This window comes from Lagenorhynchus albirostris, chromosome 13, assembly GCF_949774975.1.
Source record: "Lagenorhynchus albirostris chromosome 13, mLagAlb1.1, whole genome shotgun sequence".
Lineage (NCBI taxonomy): Eukaryota > Metazoa > Chordata > Mammalia > Artiodactyla > Delphinidae > Lagenorhynchus > Lagenorhynchus albirostris.
In genome coordinates, this window is record NC_083107.1 from 25,757,115 (window position 1) to 25,772,838 (window position 15,724).

Genomic DNA, 15,724 nt, shown 5'->3' on the forward strand with positions numbered 1-15,724 from the left:
CATTTTTTTAAATCCTTGTGCCAAGCCTCCCCCTCCTCCCTCCCTCACACACACACACACACACACACACACACACACACACGCACACGACGGGGGGGGGGGCGGGTGGGGGTGGGGTGGGGTGGGGTTGAGGTGAGGAATGGTAAGTAGGGCTGTGCAAGTCTGTAAACTTTCCCGCCCATCTTTCTGCCTTCTTCCCTGCCTTTGTACCGAGGACTCCCAGTTCCTAACCAACAATGCTACCCTGCAGCCCCAGAAAGCTTATTATTGCTCCCCCCTCTCTGAATCTGATCTGTCCTTTGCACTCACGTGTCTCTGAGGGCCCCTGGTCTGGTCTGCCTTTCCCAATAATGATGAGCAGCGGCCGTCAGGAGAAGACACCTAGCCTAAGTGGCACTAACGGTGGGAAGTAGAAAACCAGGTGAAGGGTAGCACCTGGTAGGTACTGGGAGGAGAATTTCGGACTTTTAGTGTCCCTAAGCTTGCCTCTTAACTTACCCCTGCACAGGCAGCTGACTGCTCAGTGGCAATTTAACCTAAGATTTTCTCAAATATCTGATTTTGAGGGAGGAAAAATGGAATCAGTCAGTGCCTATGTATGAATACTTACTATGTGTAAGGCGCTGTGTGCGGGTGATGTGATGGTTCGAAAAACATCTAAGAAACAAATGTGGTCCTTGCCCTCCAACCTGCTTGTAATATGCATGTGGAGATTAACCTGAAAAAGTAACGGGCAGCACAAGTAGAGCGTGCCGTGCGTCAAATATAGGTCAAATGCATCCTTCCAGCAGTGGAAGCAGGACGCACTCTGCAAACTAGAGAAGAAAGCCTCATGGAGAAAGTAGAACGCGATCTGGTCTTGAAGGTTGGGAAAGTTGGTTCCATAGAGAATAGCACATTCCAAGCCTAGGGACCAGCATAGACAGAAGGGCACAAGAGGAAAAGCACAAAATCTGTCCTGAGGACAATGGGTGGACCAGTCCTGCTGAGACAGAGTGAGGGTGGGGCATCACACAGGGAAATCAGGAGAAATAAGTCAAGACAGAGATGTTGGGCCAGACCAGTGGGGCAGTAGAGGCACGGCTACATTGCGGGGGGCATTCGCATTGTCTTGGTCTGTTGATCCCCATTCTATTGGTCTATTGATCTAAGCAGGCCCAGGGCCAGCTAAGATTCAAAGGGGAATCACCTTTTGATGGGAGGACGGTTAATGTCACATCACAGAGGAGTGTGGACACAGGGAGCCATGATCCACTGGGGACTGTTATTATATCAAACTACCACACTTCTCTTAATACAAACATACATTATGGCTAGTTGCAAACATCTGTTTACTTCATTATGTAGGTTCCTGAATATTTGCACATTTATTTTTCAAAATATAAATTAAATTTTATTATACATTACTCTCCTTCTATTACACTTAGAAACATATATATTAATATACATGTGTGAATATAGATATATAAATATATGTACCTATACATACTTAGGAACATAAATAAGAATATATATAGGAATGTGTAATATATATATATATATATATATATATATATATAATTGTTTTGTGTGCCCTGGATTTTAGGCATCTGGGACACCAAAGGTCAAGTGACTGAAGTGATTAACCCAAGAGAGGTCTGACAAGGGTGGGGTGTGAGCCCCTTTCCTTCTTCTGTGCACACAAAAAGTGTGTGCATAGAAGAAGGAAAGGGGAGGATAAATGTGAGACACTCCAGGAAGGAGTTGTGGACAGGACCCATGGTTGATTGACTGAGATGGGAGCCAGTCCTGCACTTTTCCTCCTCACTCACAAAGCAGTACATCCTAGAACACAATGAAGAAGCACACGTCAGCTCCTAACCTTCCCAGGGAACCTCCTGCTTGTCATTCCTTGAAACAGCCTGTTCCCAGGACCATCACTCTGTTGCTGGGCACTATCATGGGGCAGGAGGGCTGGGGCCCCTTGGAGGGTGGGAGGGGTGCGTGGGCTGTCTGGAAACTGCAGTGGGGAGGAAACAGCTGACCTCCCAGGAAGGCCCTGACTGTTTCTCTCCTGTCTTGGTCTACAAGTACAACCCCCTTAACCTCACAGCGTTGGACTGGTCCCTGCTGAGCAAAAAGGAGTGTTTGAACTATGGTGGGCGCCTACTTGGGAATTCCTGCCAGTTCATCCCAGACTTGGCACTCATGTCCTTCATCCTTTTCTTCGGGACATACTCCATGACCCTGACCCTGAAGAAGTTCAAATTCAGCCGCTATTTCCCTACCAAGGTAACTTCACCCTACAGTCAGACAGTTCACATGGAAGCCACCACTGAGTCCCTGAGAGGGTTCTGGTCCAACTGTTGGAATGGACACCACATCAGCACTTGCTCACTGAGGTTTTTTCAAGTTAAGAGCACAGACTTTGGATCAGAGAGAACTGGGTTCCCTTGTTGTCAAGCCCCATGACAACACTTGATATTGTCAGACTTTTATCTTTAGCCTAGTAGTATATTGTGGGTTTTTTCCTTTTATTTCCCCAATGACTAATGAAGTTGAAAATCTTATAATGTGTTTAATGGACATATGACCATTGACTTTCTTTTTTCTTTTTATACTGAGTTGTAATTTTAAAAGAAGTGACTTATAAAGAAGTCACTGTTATCTTTTTTAAGATCTTTATTGGAGTATAATTGCTTTACAATGGTGTGTTAATTTCTGCTTTATAACAAAGTGAATCAGCTATACATATACATATGTCCCCATATCTCTTCCCTCTTGCGTCTCCCTCCCTCCCACCCTCCCTATCACACCCCTCTAGGTGGTCACAAAGCACAGAGCTGATCTCCCTGTGCTATGCAGCTGCTTCCCATTAGCTATCAATTTTACATTTGGTAGTGTATATATGTCCATGCCACTCTCTCACTTTGTTCCAGCTTACCCTTCCCCCTCCTCGTGTCCTCAAGTCCATTCTCTAGTAGGTCTGCATCTTTATTCCTGTCCTGCCCCTAGGTTTTTCATGACCATTTCTTTTTTTTTAATATTCCATATATATGTGTTAGCATACAGTATTTGTTTTTCTCTTTCTGACTTACTTCACTCTGTATGACAGACTCTAGACGACCATTGACTTTCTTCTTTTAAGAGCCTGTTTAAATCTCTTGCACATTTTCATCTGGGTTGTCTGTCTTTTTCTTTCCAATTTGCAACTCTTTATATATTCTGGATAGAAACATTTTTGTGATCATATGTGTTGCAAATATCTTCTGCTCTATGACTGACCTTTTTACTTTCTTAATGGTATCTTTTGATTAATAGAAATTCTTAGCTTCACTGTAATCAAATATATCCAATTTTTCCTCAAGGAAAATATTGGATAGAAGTTATTCTCCTATGGTATCTTCTAAAAGCTTCATTGTTTTTCCTTTCATGTTAAATCTATAATCTACCAGAATTGCTTTTAACATTTAGTGTGAGAAAGTGTTTGTTTTTTATTTAGATAGCCAATTGTTCTAGCACTTTAAAATTTTATTTTATTTTTACAAACTAAAGAGGAAATTTTATTTACTTAGGTAACATTTGTTTATAACATTATATAAGTTTCATGTGTACATTATGTTTATACTTCTTTTCTTTTTTACATCTTTATTGGAGTATAATTGCTTTACAATGTTGTGTTAGTTTCTGCTGTACAACAAAGTGAATCAGCTATATGCATACATATATCCCCTCCCTCTTGAGCCTCCCACCCACCCTCCCTATCCTACCGTCTAGGTCCTCACAAAGCACTGAGCTGATCTCCCTGCCAGCATTATTTATTTTTTTTAAAGACCATCCTTTTCCCACTACTCTGCAGTGCTTCCCTTGCCATATATCAAATGTTCACATGTGATGGGATCTGTTTCAAGGTTCTTTACTCTGTTTCACTGATTTATTCGTATGCCAATATCACAGTCTTCATTTCTAAAACTAATAATAAGTCTGTATATCTTACAGACCAAACTTTCCCTCTTTGTCCTTCTTTTTCAATAATGCCTTGGCCCTTTGTATTTCCACATAAATTTTAGAATCTTAAATTTCACCAAAATAAAAACTTATTGGAATATTGATAGAATTATATTGACTCTAAATGTCAATTTGGGGAGAATTTACACCTCTCAAATTCTGAGTCTTCTAATCCTTGAATATGGTATACCTTGCATTTATTAAGGTCTTTTATTTATTTATTTAATTTATTTATCTTTGGCTGCGTTGCATCTTCGTTGCTGCACACGGCTTTCTCTAGTTGTGGCGAGTGGGAGCTACTCTTCTTTGCGGTGCGAGGGCTTCTCATTGCGGTGGCTTCTCTTGTTGCAGAGCATGGGCTCTAGGTGCGCGGGCTTCAGTATTTGTGGTGCACGGGCTCAGTAGTTGTGGCTCATGGGCTCTAGAGCGCAGGCTCAGTAATTGTGGTGCACGGGCTTAGTTGCTCCACAGCCATGTGGGATCTTACTGAAGCAGGGCTCGAACCCGTGTCCCCTGCATTGGCAGGCGAGTTCTTAACCACTGTGCCACCAGGGAAGTCCCTATTAAGGTCTTTTTTTTCTCTCTCTCCATAATATTTTGTAGGTTTTGATCTTGAGGTCTTGAACATTTTTGATTAGATTTATTCCTAGGTACTTGATTTTTTATTTTTCACCTATTGTAAATGCTAACTGCTATTTTAATTTCATTTTCTAACTGTTTTGTGGCTAGAATAAAGAATTTATTCATCAAAACAGCACTTGCATATGTGAGCAACAGTTATGAAGTGAGGAGGGGCACTGGGAAGATTTTTAGCAATGCTCTTCTAACAGAAACCACATGCGCACTCTTCTAAAGCCATCTTAAATAAATTTTCTACTACAACTACTACCAATAATAATAGTGATGATGATGAAAAATATCTTTGATATGAATAATTGAATTTTTGCCAATATTTTGTAAAGACTAAATAAAAGACTTTTGGGGAAGATTTACAAAATACAAACTGAGCAAAAAATAGTGTACTTGCAAGAGGAATGCATCCTCAAGACAAATTCCCTCCCTTCCTTCCAACTTCCAACCAGATCATATCCCTAAGTTGCCTTTTATATAAAAATTCCAGAGCAGTGACTGCATCTGAGAATATCTATTGCCTGAAGGATGAAATAAAATTCATGTCATATTCTTTTATCACCACCTTTTTTTCCCCTCAAATTAATACTTACAAAGTGCTATGTTGCTACCTGGAATTTAGTGTTGCAGAGAAGAATGAGATCGTACCATTTCAGAGCCATCAGTTTGGTAAAAACACAAAGGTCTTGGAAAACCAAGTATTGGAAATGAAAAGTGATGGGTGGGAGTGTCACCAGGTTCATCCAACTTAGAGAGTGACTGGCACTCTCTGAGATAGCTGAAGATGGGTCTTCTGACTCTGGAGCTCAAGCTCTCAGCAGCTCTCCTCTTCACTACTGGAGGATGGGGTCTGCCTGGAGTGGGCAGGAGCTTCTCTGACTTGCTCATCTCTTTTCTGCAGGTTCGGGCCCTAGTAGCTGACTTTTCCATCATTTTCTCCATCCTGCTGTTCTGTGGAATTGATGCCTGTTTTGGCCTGGCAACCCCCAAGCTGCTCGTGCCCAGCGTCATCAAGGTTTGCCCAGGGCCCCTGCTCTGTGCATTCGCTCCTCCTGCCCACCAGCTGCAGATCCTTTCCCCTCTATGCTGATCAAATTTTTATGTGCTCAGCCACGTAACCACGTGGGCTCTCTGTATGCTCCACCCTTCCCACACGGCCTGCTAGGGGCGGTCCTTTGAGAGAGTGGTTTCCTCAAACCACATATATCCACGATGAACTCCTGCTGTGTAGCCACAGGATGGGGAAGGTGCTGGAATCTACTCTCCAGCCCAGCTGAAGCCCCTTGATTTCCACTTACAGGTTTACAATTCCCTCACTCATGGCAGTCTACAAGTTGGGCCAAATTCTGAAAATGATCCTTTAAAACAGTGATCCTCGGGAGTTCCCTGGTGGCCTAGCGGTTAGGATTCTGGGCGTTCACTGCCATGGTTCATTCCCTGGTCGGGGAACTGAGATCCCGGAAGCCATGCGGCAAGGCCAAAAACAAACAAACAAAACAAAACAGTGATCCTCAAAGTGTGGTCCCCAGACTAGCATCTCGCCCTCATCTGGGAACTTGTTAGAAATGCAAATTATCAGCTCTACTTGAAACCCATGGAATCTGAAAGTCTGAGGGTGGGGTTCAGGGCTTTGAATTTAACAAGCCCTCCAGGAGATTCTGGGGCCTGCTTAAGTTTGGGAACCACTGCTTCAGAATTTCCCATTAGTCTAGAGTTGGTGCTATTTGCTTGTAGCTCCGCGTGAGCCCTGCTCCCTCACAAGGAGCTCGACCCGTCTAAACTGGACTGGGAGGTACAGGTTCTAGAACTGACCCTCCCTGCCTTTGAGGGCTTGACCTTCGCAATATTATTTCAGCTTAAACATCTCATAAAACTCATGTTGGCCTTGAAATGTAAAGTACTGCTTTCTCTGAAGTAAACAAAAGGTAAACTTCAGCCCAGCTCCTGCACAGATAATCCTTTACTCTTAATATGCAAGTCTAAATTAATGTTCGGTGTTTTACAGACAATTCTATAACCTCCCCCAGACAGATGACTCAGAGAAGAGGCAGAAAGCATCAGGCACTGGGCCCATCATTTTCTTTTTTCTTGCTGTTGGGCCTCATTGCCATTTCTTGTTAACATCTTTTGCAATTAGCGACCACGAGCTTTCTACCAATGCCCCCTGACTCTGCACCTCCCTGTTTCCCAGACAAGCCCATGGCGGCTGCAGCAAATCATCTCCTTTGTTCTGTAGACACCACTGCCCTTCCCAGGTCTGTGCCTCCGGGGTCTCTCTAAAGTTGCAGGTGCCTAATGTCTTTAAGGGATAAGATTGCACTTGAAAAGTACCCCAGGTGTGGGAATAGCGGGAAGTCTGGGAGAGCGGGCTAGACAACAAGTGCACCGGGACAAGGGAGAGAGAAAAGGGCCTTCTCCTTTGCTCTGCTCAGCCCACGCGGCCTGATCGAGGCTGGTTCGTGGCCCCCTTTGGGAAGAACCCATGGTGGGTGTACCTGGTAAGCATCCTGCCCGCCCTGCTGGTGACCATCCTGATCTTCATGGACCAGCAGATCACGGCCGTCATAGTCAACCGGAAGGAGAACAAGCTGAGGGTAAGGCTGGTGCTAGGAGGAGGGGCACAATCTCTTTCTTCCCACAGAGTCAGAAGGAATGAAGGAGGGAGGAGGTGCTTCTTTCAAAATGTTGGGCCATTTGTGAAGCAAAATATGAGGGCAGAAGACTGGAGTTCTGGGGGTGGGGAGAATGTGACCTCCAGATGTGGGTAAGGCCAGAAGGGCCAGCGGAGAGGCTCCAGGGACCAGGACCAAGCCCAGGATGGGCCACTGGGCACGGCTCCTTGCTTCTCCCAAAGTGACCCTCCCGCTCTGTCTCCTGACAGTGAACTTGGGAGTCTGAACAGATCCTAACAAGGGGATTTTGACCCGGAACCATAAGGCAGAGGGGCATCCATGCCTTCCTGGCCCCGCCAACCGTCCTCCCTGCCTCTGAGTCTGAGGAGACGCAGACTAGTCTCTCCCCCATCCCAGCCTGGGTCACTCTCGGCTTGGTCTAGGCCGGCCCCACCTGGGACCCCTCATTAGGGAACTATAGAGATACTGGGCTGCTGGGTAGGAGAACTTCTTCCCAAGGACCCAAACCCAGGGCCTCTCCAAGCCTGAACACCCCTCTCCTCCCTTACCTGCGTCCGTTCCCTGGTTCACCAAACCCTGGGGTTGGTGAGGCCTGGTCACCTCAGGGTGGCAGTCCTCTCAGGGTGCTGTGTAGAAGCCCACGGGGAGCCCTCAACACACGTTCCACACAATGGCTGCCTTGGGAGAGCTCTGTCTCCCCCACCCCACCCCAACAGGTGGTTGGGAACTGGCTCCCTAGACAGCTTCCTCCCTCCCACTGCCCCTGCAGAAGGCTGCTGGCTACCATCTGGACCTGTTCTGGGTGGGCATCCTCATGGCTCTCTGCTCCTTCATGGGGCTCCCCTGGTACGTGGCTGCCACGGTCATCTCCATCGCCCACATCGACAGCCTCAAGATGGAGACGGAGACCAGCGCCCCCGGGGAGCAGCCGCAGTTCCTGGGGGTCAGGTAGGTGGTGGTCAGGGCCCGAGGACCACCTGGGCAGGAGGGGTCAGATTGGGGGTAGTGGGGAGAGAAAGCAGGTTTTTCTTACCATCAAGGTATTTGGGTGAATAGGGCCCCTTCTCTAACAACCCAGGAACCACAGGGATAGGAGTGATATCCCTGAAGGGAGGGAAGAGGGAGACGAAGAGTCAGTTTTAAGCGGTGCTTTCTTCTTAATAGATTCCAGTCAGTACCCCAGCCCCTACACATGCTCTCACCTCTCACCTGTACAGGCTGCTCAAGAGTTCCCACAGAGCCCCTTCTGACCTGACTCTTTGTCTCCTCTTCAAGACTCCCTAGCCATGCCGTTCCCCAAATAACCCAAAGCAGGGTTCGGGTCCTGCTCAATCTCCATTCCTCCAGAAAGCCTTTCCAGGACCACTCCCACCCCCTGGGCTGTGGCCCATGGCCTGTCACTTCCGTTCCTTCACTCGCCCCTCCTCTCATGCGAATGTTTCAGGCAGGGAAGCGCATCTTCCACCCCTTCGGACCTCTGGGGTGAGCCCACATCAGACCCTGGCATTCTCATACATGGCTGTCCTAAGAGCTTCTCCTCACTACCTCGGAATTCCTGGGCTGCCCGGCCAGCCCTGAGCAAGGTTTCTATGGTCAGGGCAAGGTCCCCTCCCCAACCCCTGAGCCCCAGATGGCTGGGCCTGAGCAATCTGCCCCAGAGCCCCAAGCTTCCCCTGGACTTGTGCCTGGGTCTGAGCACTCCAGAAAACATACCTGCCCTCCAGCCCCTGATACCTGCTCTGCCAGCAGCCAGGCCCCATTCCCTTAAATCCTCATCTGTCGTGCTTCACAAGCGTGGGATCTTATTATAATCAAAAGGCAGGGATAATGAGCACTTCATATCCCACTTCATCCTCACAACAACCCCTGAAGTGCATGCCATTAGTCATGTTCTACTAATGCTGAAGACATTTAGGGCCTTGCCTGATGCCACACAGCTAGTAAGTGGCAGAGCCAGGAGTCAACCCAAGCTGGTCTGGCTCAAGCACCCCCTGTTAGCCACTGCACTGGATAACCTCCTGAACGCCCCTACAAATGCCCTTACCTCAGTTGGATTCCCTCTCTTCCCATGTGCCAGGCAGCTGGGCCTCACGTCACTGGTTTACTCTCTGGAATGGGGCAGCAAGGCAGAGGCCAGAGCCTTGGACACAACCTTCAAGTGCCCACAGAGGGCTGGAATGGTCATGGAGCATCTCCCAATCCACCCTGACCATGTGTTCTTTTCTGCCAGGGAACAGAGAGTGACCGGCACCATTGTCTTCATCCTGACAGGGATCTCTGTCTTCCTGGCTCCCATCCTGCAGGTGAGGCTCTGCACCCTCTGCTAGGGCCCTGTCCGCCCGAGAAGGCACTGATCCGATGGCTCAGAGGGGGGAACGGCCTCCCCACAAGGCCCCTAAAAAGGCAGGATCCTATTAGGCCAGACATGTTTCATCATTATTACTGTTTTCTGTAATGTTGCATCCTTTATTATCAGCAGCAGGCCATCCTCACTGCTCTTTCCCACCCCTCCCAGGGTCCACCCTCACCTTTCTGAAGGACACTTCCCACAGACATTTCTGCCAGTTTCCATCCTTGCTTAAATCAGTAGCTTCTCAAGCTGGTTGTGTTTCCACGTTGTGGTTTATGGCCTCCTTGCTCACCTAGTTTCTGAAGTTTAAAACTTGCAGGGGAGAGGGAGGCTTCTGTCCTTGTTCTTGGGGCCTGTTTTCTGCTCCTCTGTTGCATGTCTTGGGCGCATAGGTGACTTTTTCCCACACTGTTCGAAGCCCCTCTTGCTCATGTCCTTCCAGATCAGCTGGAAGAGATGATAGCAATGGGGTGTGCATTTGGAGCATGGGTCCCCCAGAAAGGCTTTCCATTCCAGCCTTTCACCTGTTGTATTAGTCTGCTCTGGGTGCCACAACAAAAGGCCACAAACTGGGTGGCTTAAACTAGACATTTATGTTCTAGAAGTAGATCATGGTCTTTCCTCATGTGTGCACGTCTGTGTCCTATGTAATGTGTCCTGTGTCTCTTCTTATAAGGACCAGTTGTATTGAATTAGGCTTCATCCATGTGACTTAATTTTACCTTAATTACCTCTTTAAAGGACCTGTCTCCAAATTCAATCACATTCTGAGGTACTAGAGGTTAAGACTTTAACATATGAATTTGCCTGGGCGGGGGTGGGGGGTGGGGGTGGGGGTGGGGGGGGTCGGTTAAGGCGCAATGGCTCTTTTGGCAGCCTCTCCACAAAAGTAGACATTCCCTGGCCATTTAAAATACTCTTATTAAATAAACAAAATGCCTGCCCCCCACCCCCTGTATGCAATCTGTTTCCTGCCAAATGGAAACATCCGTTAAAAAAATACCCAACCTCAAACCTGTTTGGTTGTGCCCAGCACCAGTTCTCAAGCCAGAAATATTTTCCATTGTAAACAAATGAATTAACATCATGGTTCTTTAGTCTTCATTGTTTTACAAACTTACCGCGAATGAGCTTGTAAAAAGATATTCAAAGGGGAAAATAGCTGCAAAAGATTGGGTGACTACAATTTAGCTTAATTCAAGAAAGGAAAGCCTTCTGAAGGCATTAAGGGAAAGGGCCACTGACAGATCATGACGCGGAGTCTTAACCACTGCGCCACCAGGGAAGTCCCCTGCTGCAGTTTTCGGCACAAATGTTGTAACTTCCAAGCTGTAGACTGTATTTCCGTATTAATTTATGCATCTTATAAAAACAAATGGCGGGGGCTTCCCTGGTGGTGCAGTGGTTAAGAATCCGCCTGCCAATGCAGGGGACACGGGTTCGAGCCCTGGTCTGGGAAGATCCCACATGCCGCGGAGCAACTAAGCCCGTGTGCCACAACTACTGAAGCCCGCACACCTAGAGCCCGTGCTCCACAGCAAGAGAAGCCGCACCAATGAGAAGCCCAAGCACTGCAATGAGGAGTAGCCCCCACTCACCGCAACTAGAGAAAGCCCGCCTGCAGCAACGAAGACCCAAAGCAGCCAAAAATAAATAAATAAAATTATTTTTTAAATGGGGGAATTCCCTGGCAGTCCAGTGGTTAGTTAGGACTTGGCACTTTCACTGCAGTGGCCCGGGTTCGATCCCTGGTCAGGGAACTAAGATCCTGTAAGTCTCCCAGCACAGCCAAAAAAACCCTAAATGGGCTCTATAACTAGGATAAGATGCCAGATATGGGGAAATATTCATTATTGCTTTGGCTGTAATGAAAAAGTTTTTATGGGGTTTATTATAGCTCCAAATGCTCTGATATTGTCTTCACATTCAATCACAAAAGGATATGAAAAATTTGCCTGCTCATGTTCTTTTACAGTGAGAGGAAAAATATATATAATCATTTTATTTAACCATTAATCTATTTGATAAGTTTTATAGCATGGAAGACATCTAGATTTTTATTGAATATAAGATTTAAGATTTCTGATTAGATTGTATCAAGGTGTATATCAAGGCTTTCAAAATTGTTAGGTGATTAAAGCATTATCACTAGCTGACACCAGTACTAAATATTAGATTGATTTTAGGTAAAGGAGAGATGTTTGGTATAGCCAGTTAAAGAAAAATACAACTTAATCCAGATCTGTATTCTTAGATTTAATCCCGGAATTTATTACCAATCAAGAAAATTTTCCATAAAACTTGTTTAACTTTTTGCAACTGTAAGTTTGCCTCGTTCTGTCAAATTAGGCATAGCCAAGTACTAGACACATAGAGAACTTACATTAGAGAGCTGTCTACCCAAGACCATACTTTAGTTGAAATTTTTCATTCTTATTTATGTAGCCAACAGAAGAGAGGTCCCTCTGATGCTACAAATTTAGGGGGTGCAAGTTGGATCCTAGTTACTAGGATCCAACTTTTATTTTTAATATTTTTATTAATTTTTATTTTTATTTTTATTAATTTTTAAATTAATTTTATTTTATTAATTTTTAATTTTAATTAATTTTTCTATATCACTTATTTTATTAATTTTTATTAATTAATTATTAATTTTTATTTTATTAATTTTTCTATATCACTTATTAACTTCACCTATTTTTGTACCAGTTCCTCCAGTCGAGTTCTGTTCCAGGGCTTCTCAAATTTTAATATGTATTCAGAACTAGAACAAAAAATTTCACAATTTGTATGGAAACACAAAAGACGCCAAATAGCCAAAGCAATCTTGAGAAAGAAAAACAGAGCTGGAGGAATCAGGCTCCCTGACTTCAGACTCTACTACAAAGCTACAGTAATCAAGACAGTATGGTACCAGCACAAAAACAGAAATATAGATCAATGGAAGAGGAGAGAAAGCCCAGAGAAAAACCCATGCACATATGGTCACCTTATTTTTGATAAAGAAGGCAAGAATATACAATGGAGAAAAGACAGCCTCTTCAATAAGTAGTGCTGGGAAAACTGGATAGCTACACGTAAAAGAATGAAATTAGAACACTCCCTAACACCATTCACAAAGATAAACTCAAAGTGGCTTAAAGACCTAAATGTAAGGCCAGACACTATAGAACTCTTAGAGGAAAACATAGGCAGAATACTCTATGACATAAATCACAGCAAGATCCTTTTTGACCCACCTCCTAAAGAAATGGAAATAAAAACAAAAATAAACAAATGGGACCTAATGAAACTTCAAAGCTTTTGCACAGCAAAGGAACAAGATAAAAGACATAAAGACAAAAAGACAACCCTCAGAAAGGGAGAAAATATTTGCAAATGAGCAACTGACAAAGAATCTCCAAAATTTACAAGCAGCTCATGCAGCTCAATATCAAAGAAACAAACAACCCAATCCAAAAATGGGCAGAAGACCTAAATAGACATTTCTCCAAAGAAGATACACAGATTGCCAACAAACTCATGAAAGAATGCTCAATATCATTAATCATTAGAGAAATGCAAATCAAAACTACAATGAGGTATCGCCTCACACCAGTCAGAATGGCCATCATCAGAAAATCTACAAACAATAAATGCTGGAGAGGGTGTGGAGAAAAGGGAACCCTCTTGCACTGCTGGTGGGAATGTGAATTGGTACAGCCACTATGGAGAACAGTTTGGAGGTTCCTTAAAAAACTTCAAATAGAACTACCATATGACCCAGCAATCCCACTACTGGGCATATACCCTGAGAAAACCATAATTCAAAAAGAGTCATGTACCACAGTGTTCATTGCAGCTCTATTTACAATAGCCAGGACATGGAAGCAACCTAAGTGTCCATCAACAGATGAATTGATAGAGAAGATGTGGCACATATATACAATGGAATATTACTCAGCCATAAAAAGAAACGAAATTGAATTATTTGTAGTGAGGTGGATGGACCTAGAGTCTGTCATACAAAGTGAAGTAAGTCAGAAAGAGAAAAACAAATACTGTATGCTAACACATATATATGGACTCTTAAAAAAAAAATGGTCATGAAGAACCCAGAGGCAATACGGGAATAAGGACGCAGACCTACTAGAGAATGGACCTGAGGACACGGGGAGGGGGAAGGGTAAGCTGGGACACAGTGAGAGAGCGTAAAATAGATAGCTAGTGGGAAGCAGTCGCATAGCACTGGGAGATCAGCTCGGTGCTTTGTGACCAGCTAGAAGGGTGGGATAGGGAGGGTGGGAGGGAGACAAAAGAGGGAGGAGATATGGGGATATATGTATATGTATAACTGATTCAGTTTGTTATAAAGCAGAAACTAACACACCATTGTAAAGCAATTATACTCCAAAAAAAATGTATAAAAAATTTTAATGTGTATTAAAAATCACCTGGGAATCTTGTTAAATGAAGATACTGACTCAGTAGGTCTTGGGGGGTGTGCCAAATTCTGCATTTAAAAAAAAATTAATTTATTTATTTGGCTGTGCCAGGTCTTAGTTGCGGCACTCAGGATCTTTAGTTGAAGCACGCAGGATCTAGTTCCCTGACCAGGGATCAAACCTGGGCCCTCTGTATTGGGAGCATGGAGTCTTAACCATTGGACCACCAGGGAAGTCCCCCAAATTCTACATTTTTAACAAATTCTCCAATGGTACCAAATTATGCTGGTCCAAAGATCACACTTTGAGCAGCAAGGAACAAAATCACCCCCACCCCTCTCTCCGTATCAATGGATGGTTAGACTGATATTAGATATGGTGATGTTTATTAGAGGATCAGTGATAACGTTGCAGGAAGGGGGACCCCTTCCAGGGCCCAAGAGTGGGCTCTTGTCTAACACGCAGAAATGAATTGTCTGAGGAGATACACATGCTGACAAAACAAGAGACTTTATGGGGAAGGGGCGCCCGGGCAGAGAGCAGCAGGGTAAGGGTACCCAGGAGAACTGCTCTGCCACACAAAGTCTCAGGTTTTATGGTGATTGGGTTAGTTTCCGGGTTGTCTCTGGCCAATCATTCTGACTCAGGGAACTTCTTGGTGGCGTGCGCATCGCTCAGCCAAGATGATTCCAGCGAGGATTCTGGGAGGTTGGTAGGACATATGGATTGGTGTCTCCTCTCTTCTTTGAACTTTCCCGAATTCTTCCCGTTGGTGGTAGCTTATTAGTTCCTCGTTCCTTACCAGGACCTCCTGTTGTAAGATGACTCATGCGAGTGGCTACTATCTTGCCTGGCCAGGGCGGGCGGCTTCGGTCAGTGTTTCCCCTAACAATAATCTTCCGTCCTTCCAGCACCAATTTGCAAATATTTGGTTATCTTGTCAAACGAGGGCACTGAGGGATGAAGTGACCATGTATCTGATGGGCAGCATAAATGGCTTACACACTCAGTTCTGCAGATTCTCAGTTCATCCCAAGCCCCAAAGGTTTTTTGTTTGTTTTGTTTCCTTCTTTGCCTGCAACTCACCACAGCTCATTAAGACTGTGGATTACTGTATTCTGCCTCAGAGGAACTCCTGACCATGTGGAAGTGCCCCCTCTGGTCCCCATGTTGTTCTCATGATCTCAGCCTCAAATTATATGGGAAGGCTGTGATGTCCTTATGTTTGTAGGGCTGTGATCCTTGTTCATTCCTTTAGCAGGTGGTATAAAGCTGACACCAGAGGCATCTTTTTGCCACTTGACTGTGTCACTAATATTTGAAAAGGGCCTTTCCCTGGAGATCCAAGAAAGATTTGCACCGATTAATCTAGAATTCTAGATCACAGCACTATCACTTGTGATGTCATGGGCCATTGGGATTTTCTGAGAAAGCTGCTTCAGCCTGCAAATGACAAGACTGGTGACAATTTCCTAGTCTTGATAATGAGGTGACTTGATAATCAGTCACTGGTAACTATAAACTAAAACAACTCAGTTTGATGTGGTTTTCACACTCATTAGGGTGAAAGGGAAGTTTTAAGCCATCTTAAATTTGTGTTGTTACAGATTATAGCTTGGTCTTTTTTTTAAATTAATTAATTAATTAATTTATTTTTGGCTGCGTCAGGTCTTTGTTGCTGAGTGTAGGATTTCTCT

At 44.8% G+C, this 15,724-nt stretch overlaps 2 protein-coding genes across 2 annotated transcripts in view; one reads left to right on the forward strand and one right to left on the reverse strand.

Moving 5' to 3' along the window:
* The window catches only part of SLC4A5 (solute carrier family 4 member 5), a 144,941-nt gene that overhangs the window by 118,695 nt on the left and 10,522 nt on the right, over nt 1-15,724 (forward strand). Inside the window, exons 19-23 of the mRNA XM_060169556.1 lie at nt 2,071-2,271; nt 5,519-5,632; nt 7,050-7,211; nt 8,020-8,198; nt 9,481-9,553. Coding sequence (XP_060025539.1) covers nt 2,071-2,271; nt 5,519-5,632; nt 7,050-7,211; nt 8,020-8,198; nt 9,481-9,553 — 729 coding nt within the window. The remainder of the gene's footprint in view (nt 1-2,070; nt 2,272-5,518; nt 5,633-7,049; nt 7,212-8,019; nt 8,199-9,480; nt 9,554-15,724) is intronic.
* Nucleotides 9,868-15,724, reverse strand: part of MTHFD2 (methylenetetrahydrofolate dehydrogenase (NADP+ dependent) 2, methenyltetrahydrofolate cyclohydrolase) — a 41,079-nt gene continuing 35,222 nt past the window's right edge. Inside the window, exon 9 of the mRNA XM_060169557.1 lies at nt 9,868-10,047. Coding sequence (XP_060025540.1) covers nt 9,893-10,047 — 155 coding nt within the window. The 3' untranslated portion in view covers nt 9,868-9,892. The remainder of the gene's footprint in view (nt 10,048-15,724) is intronic.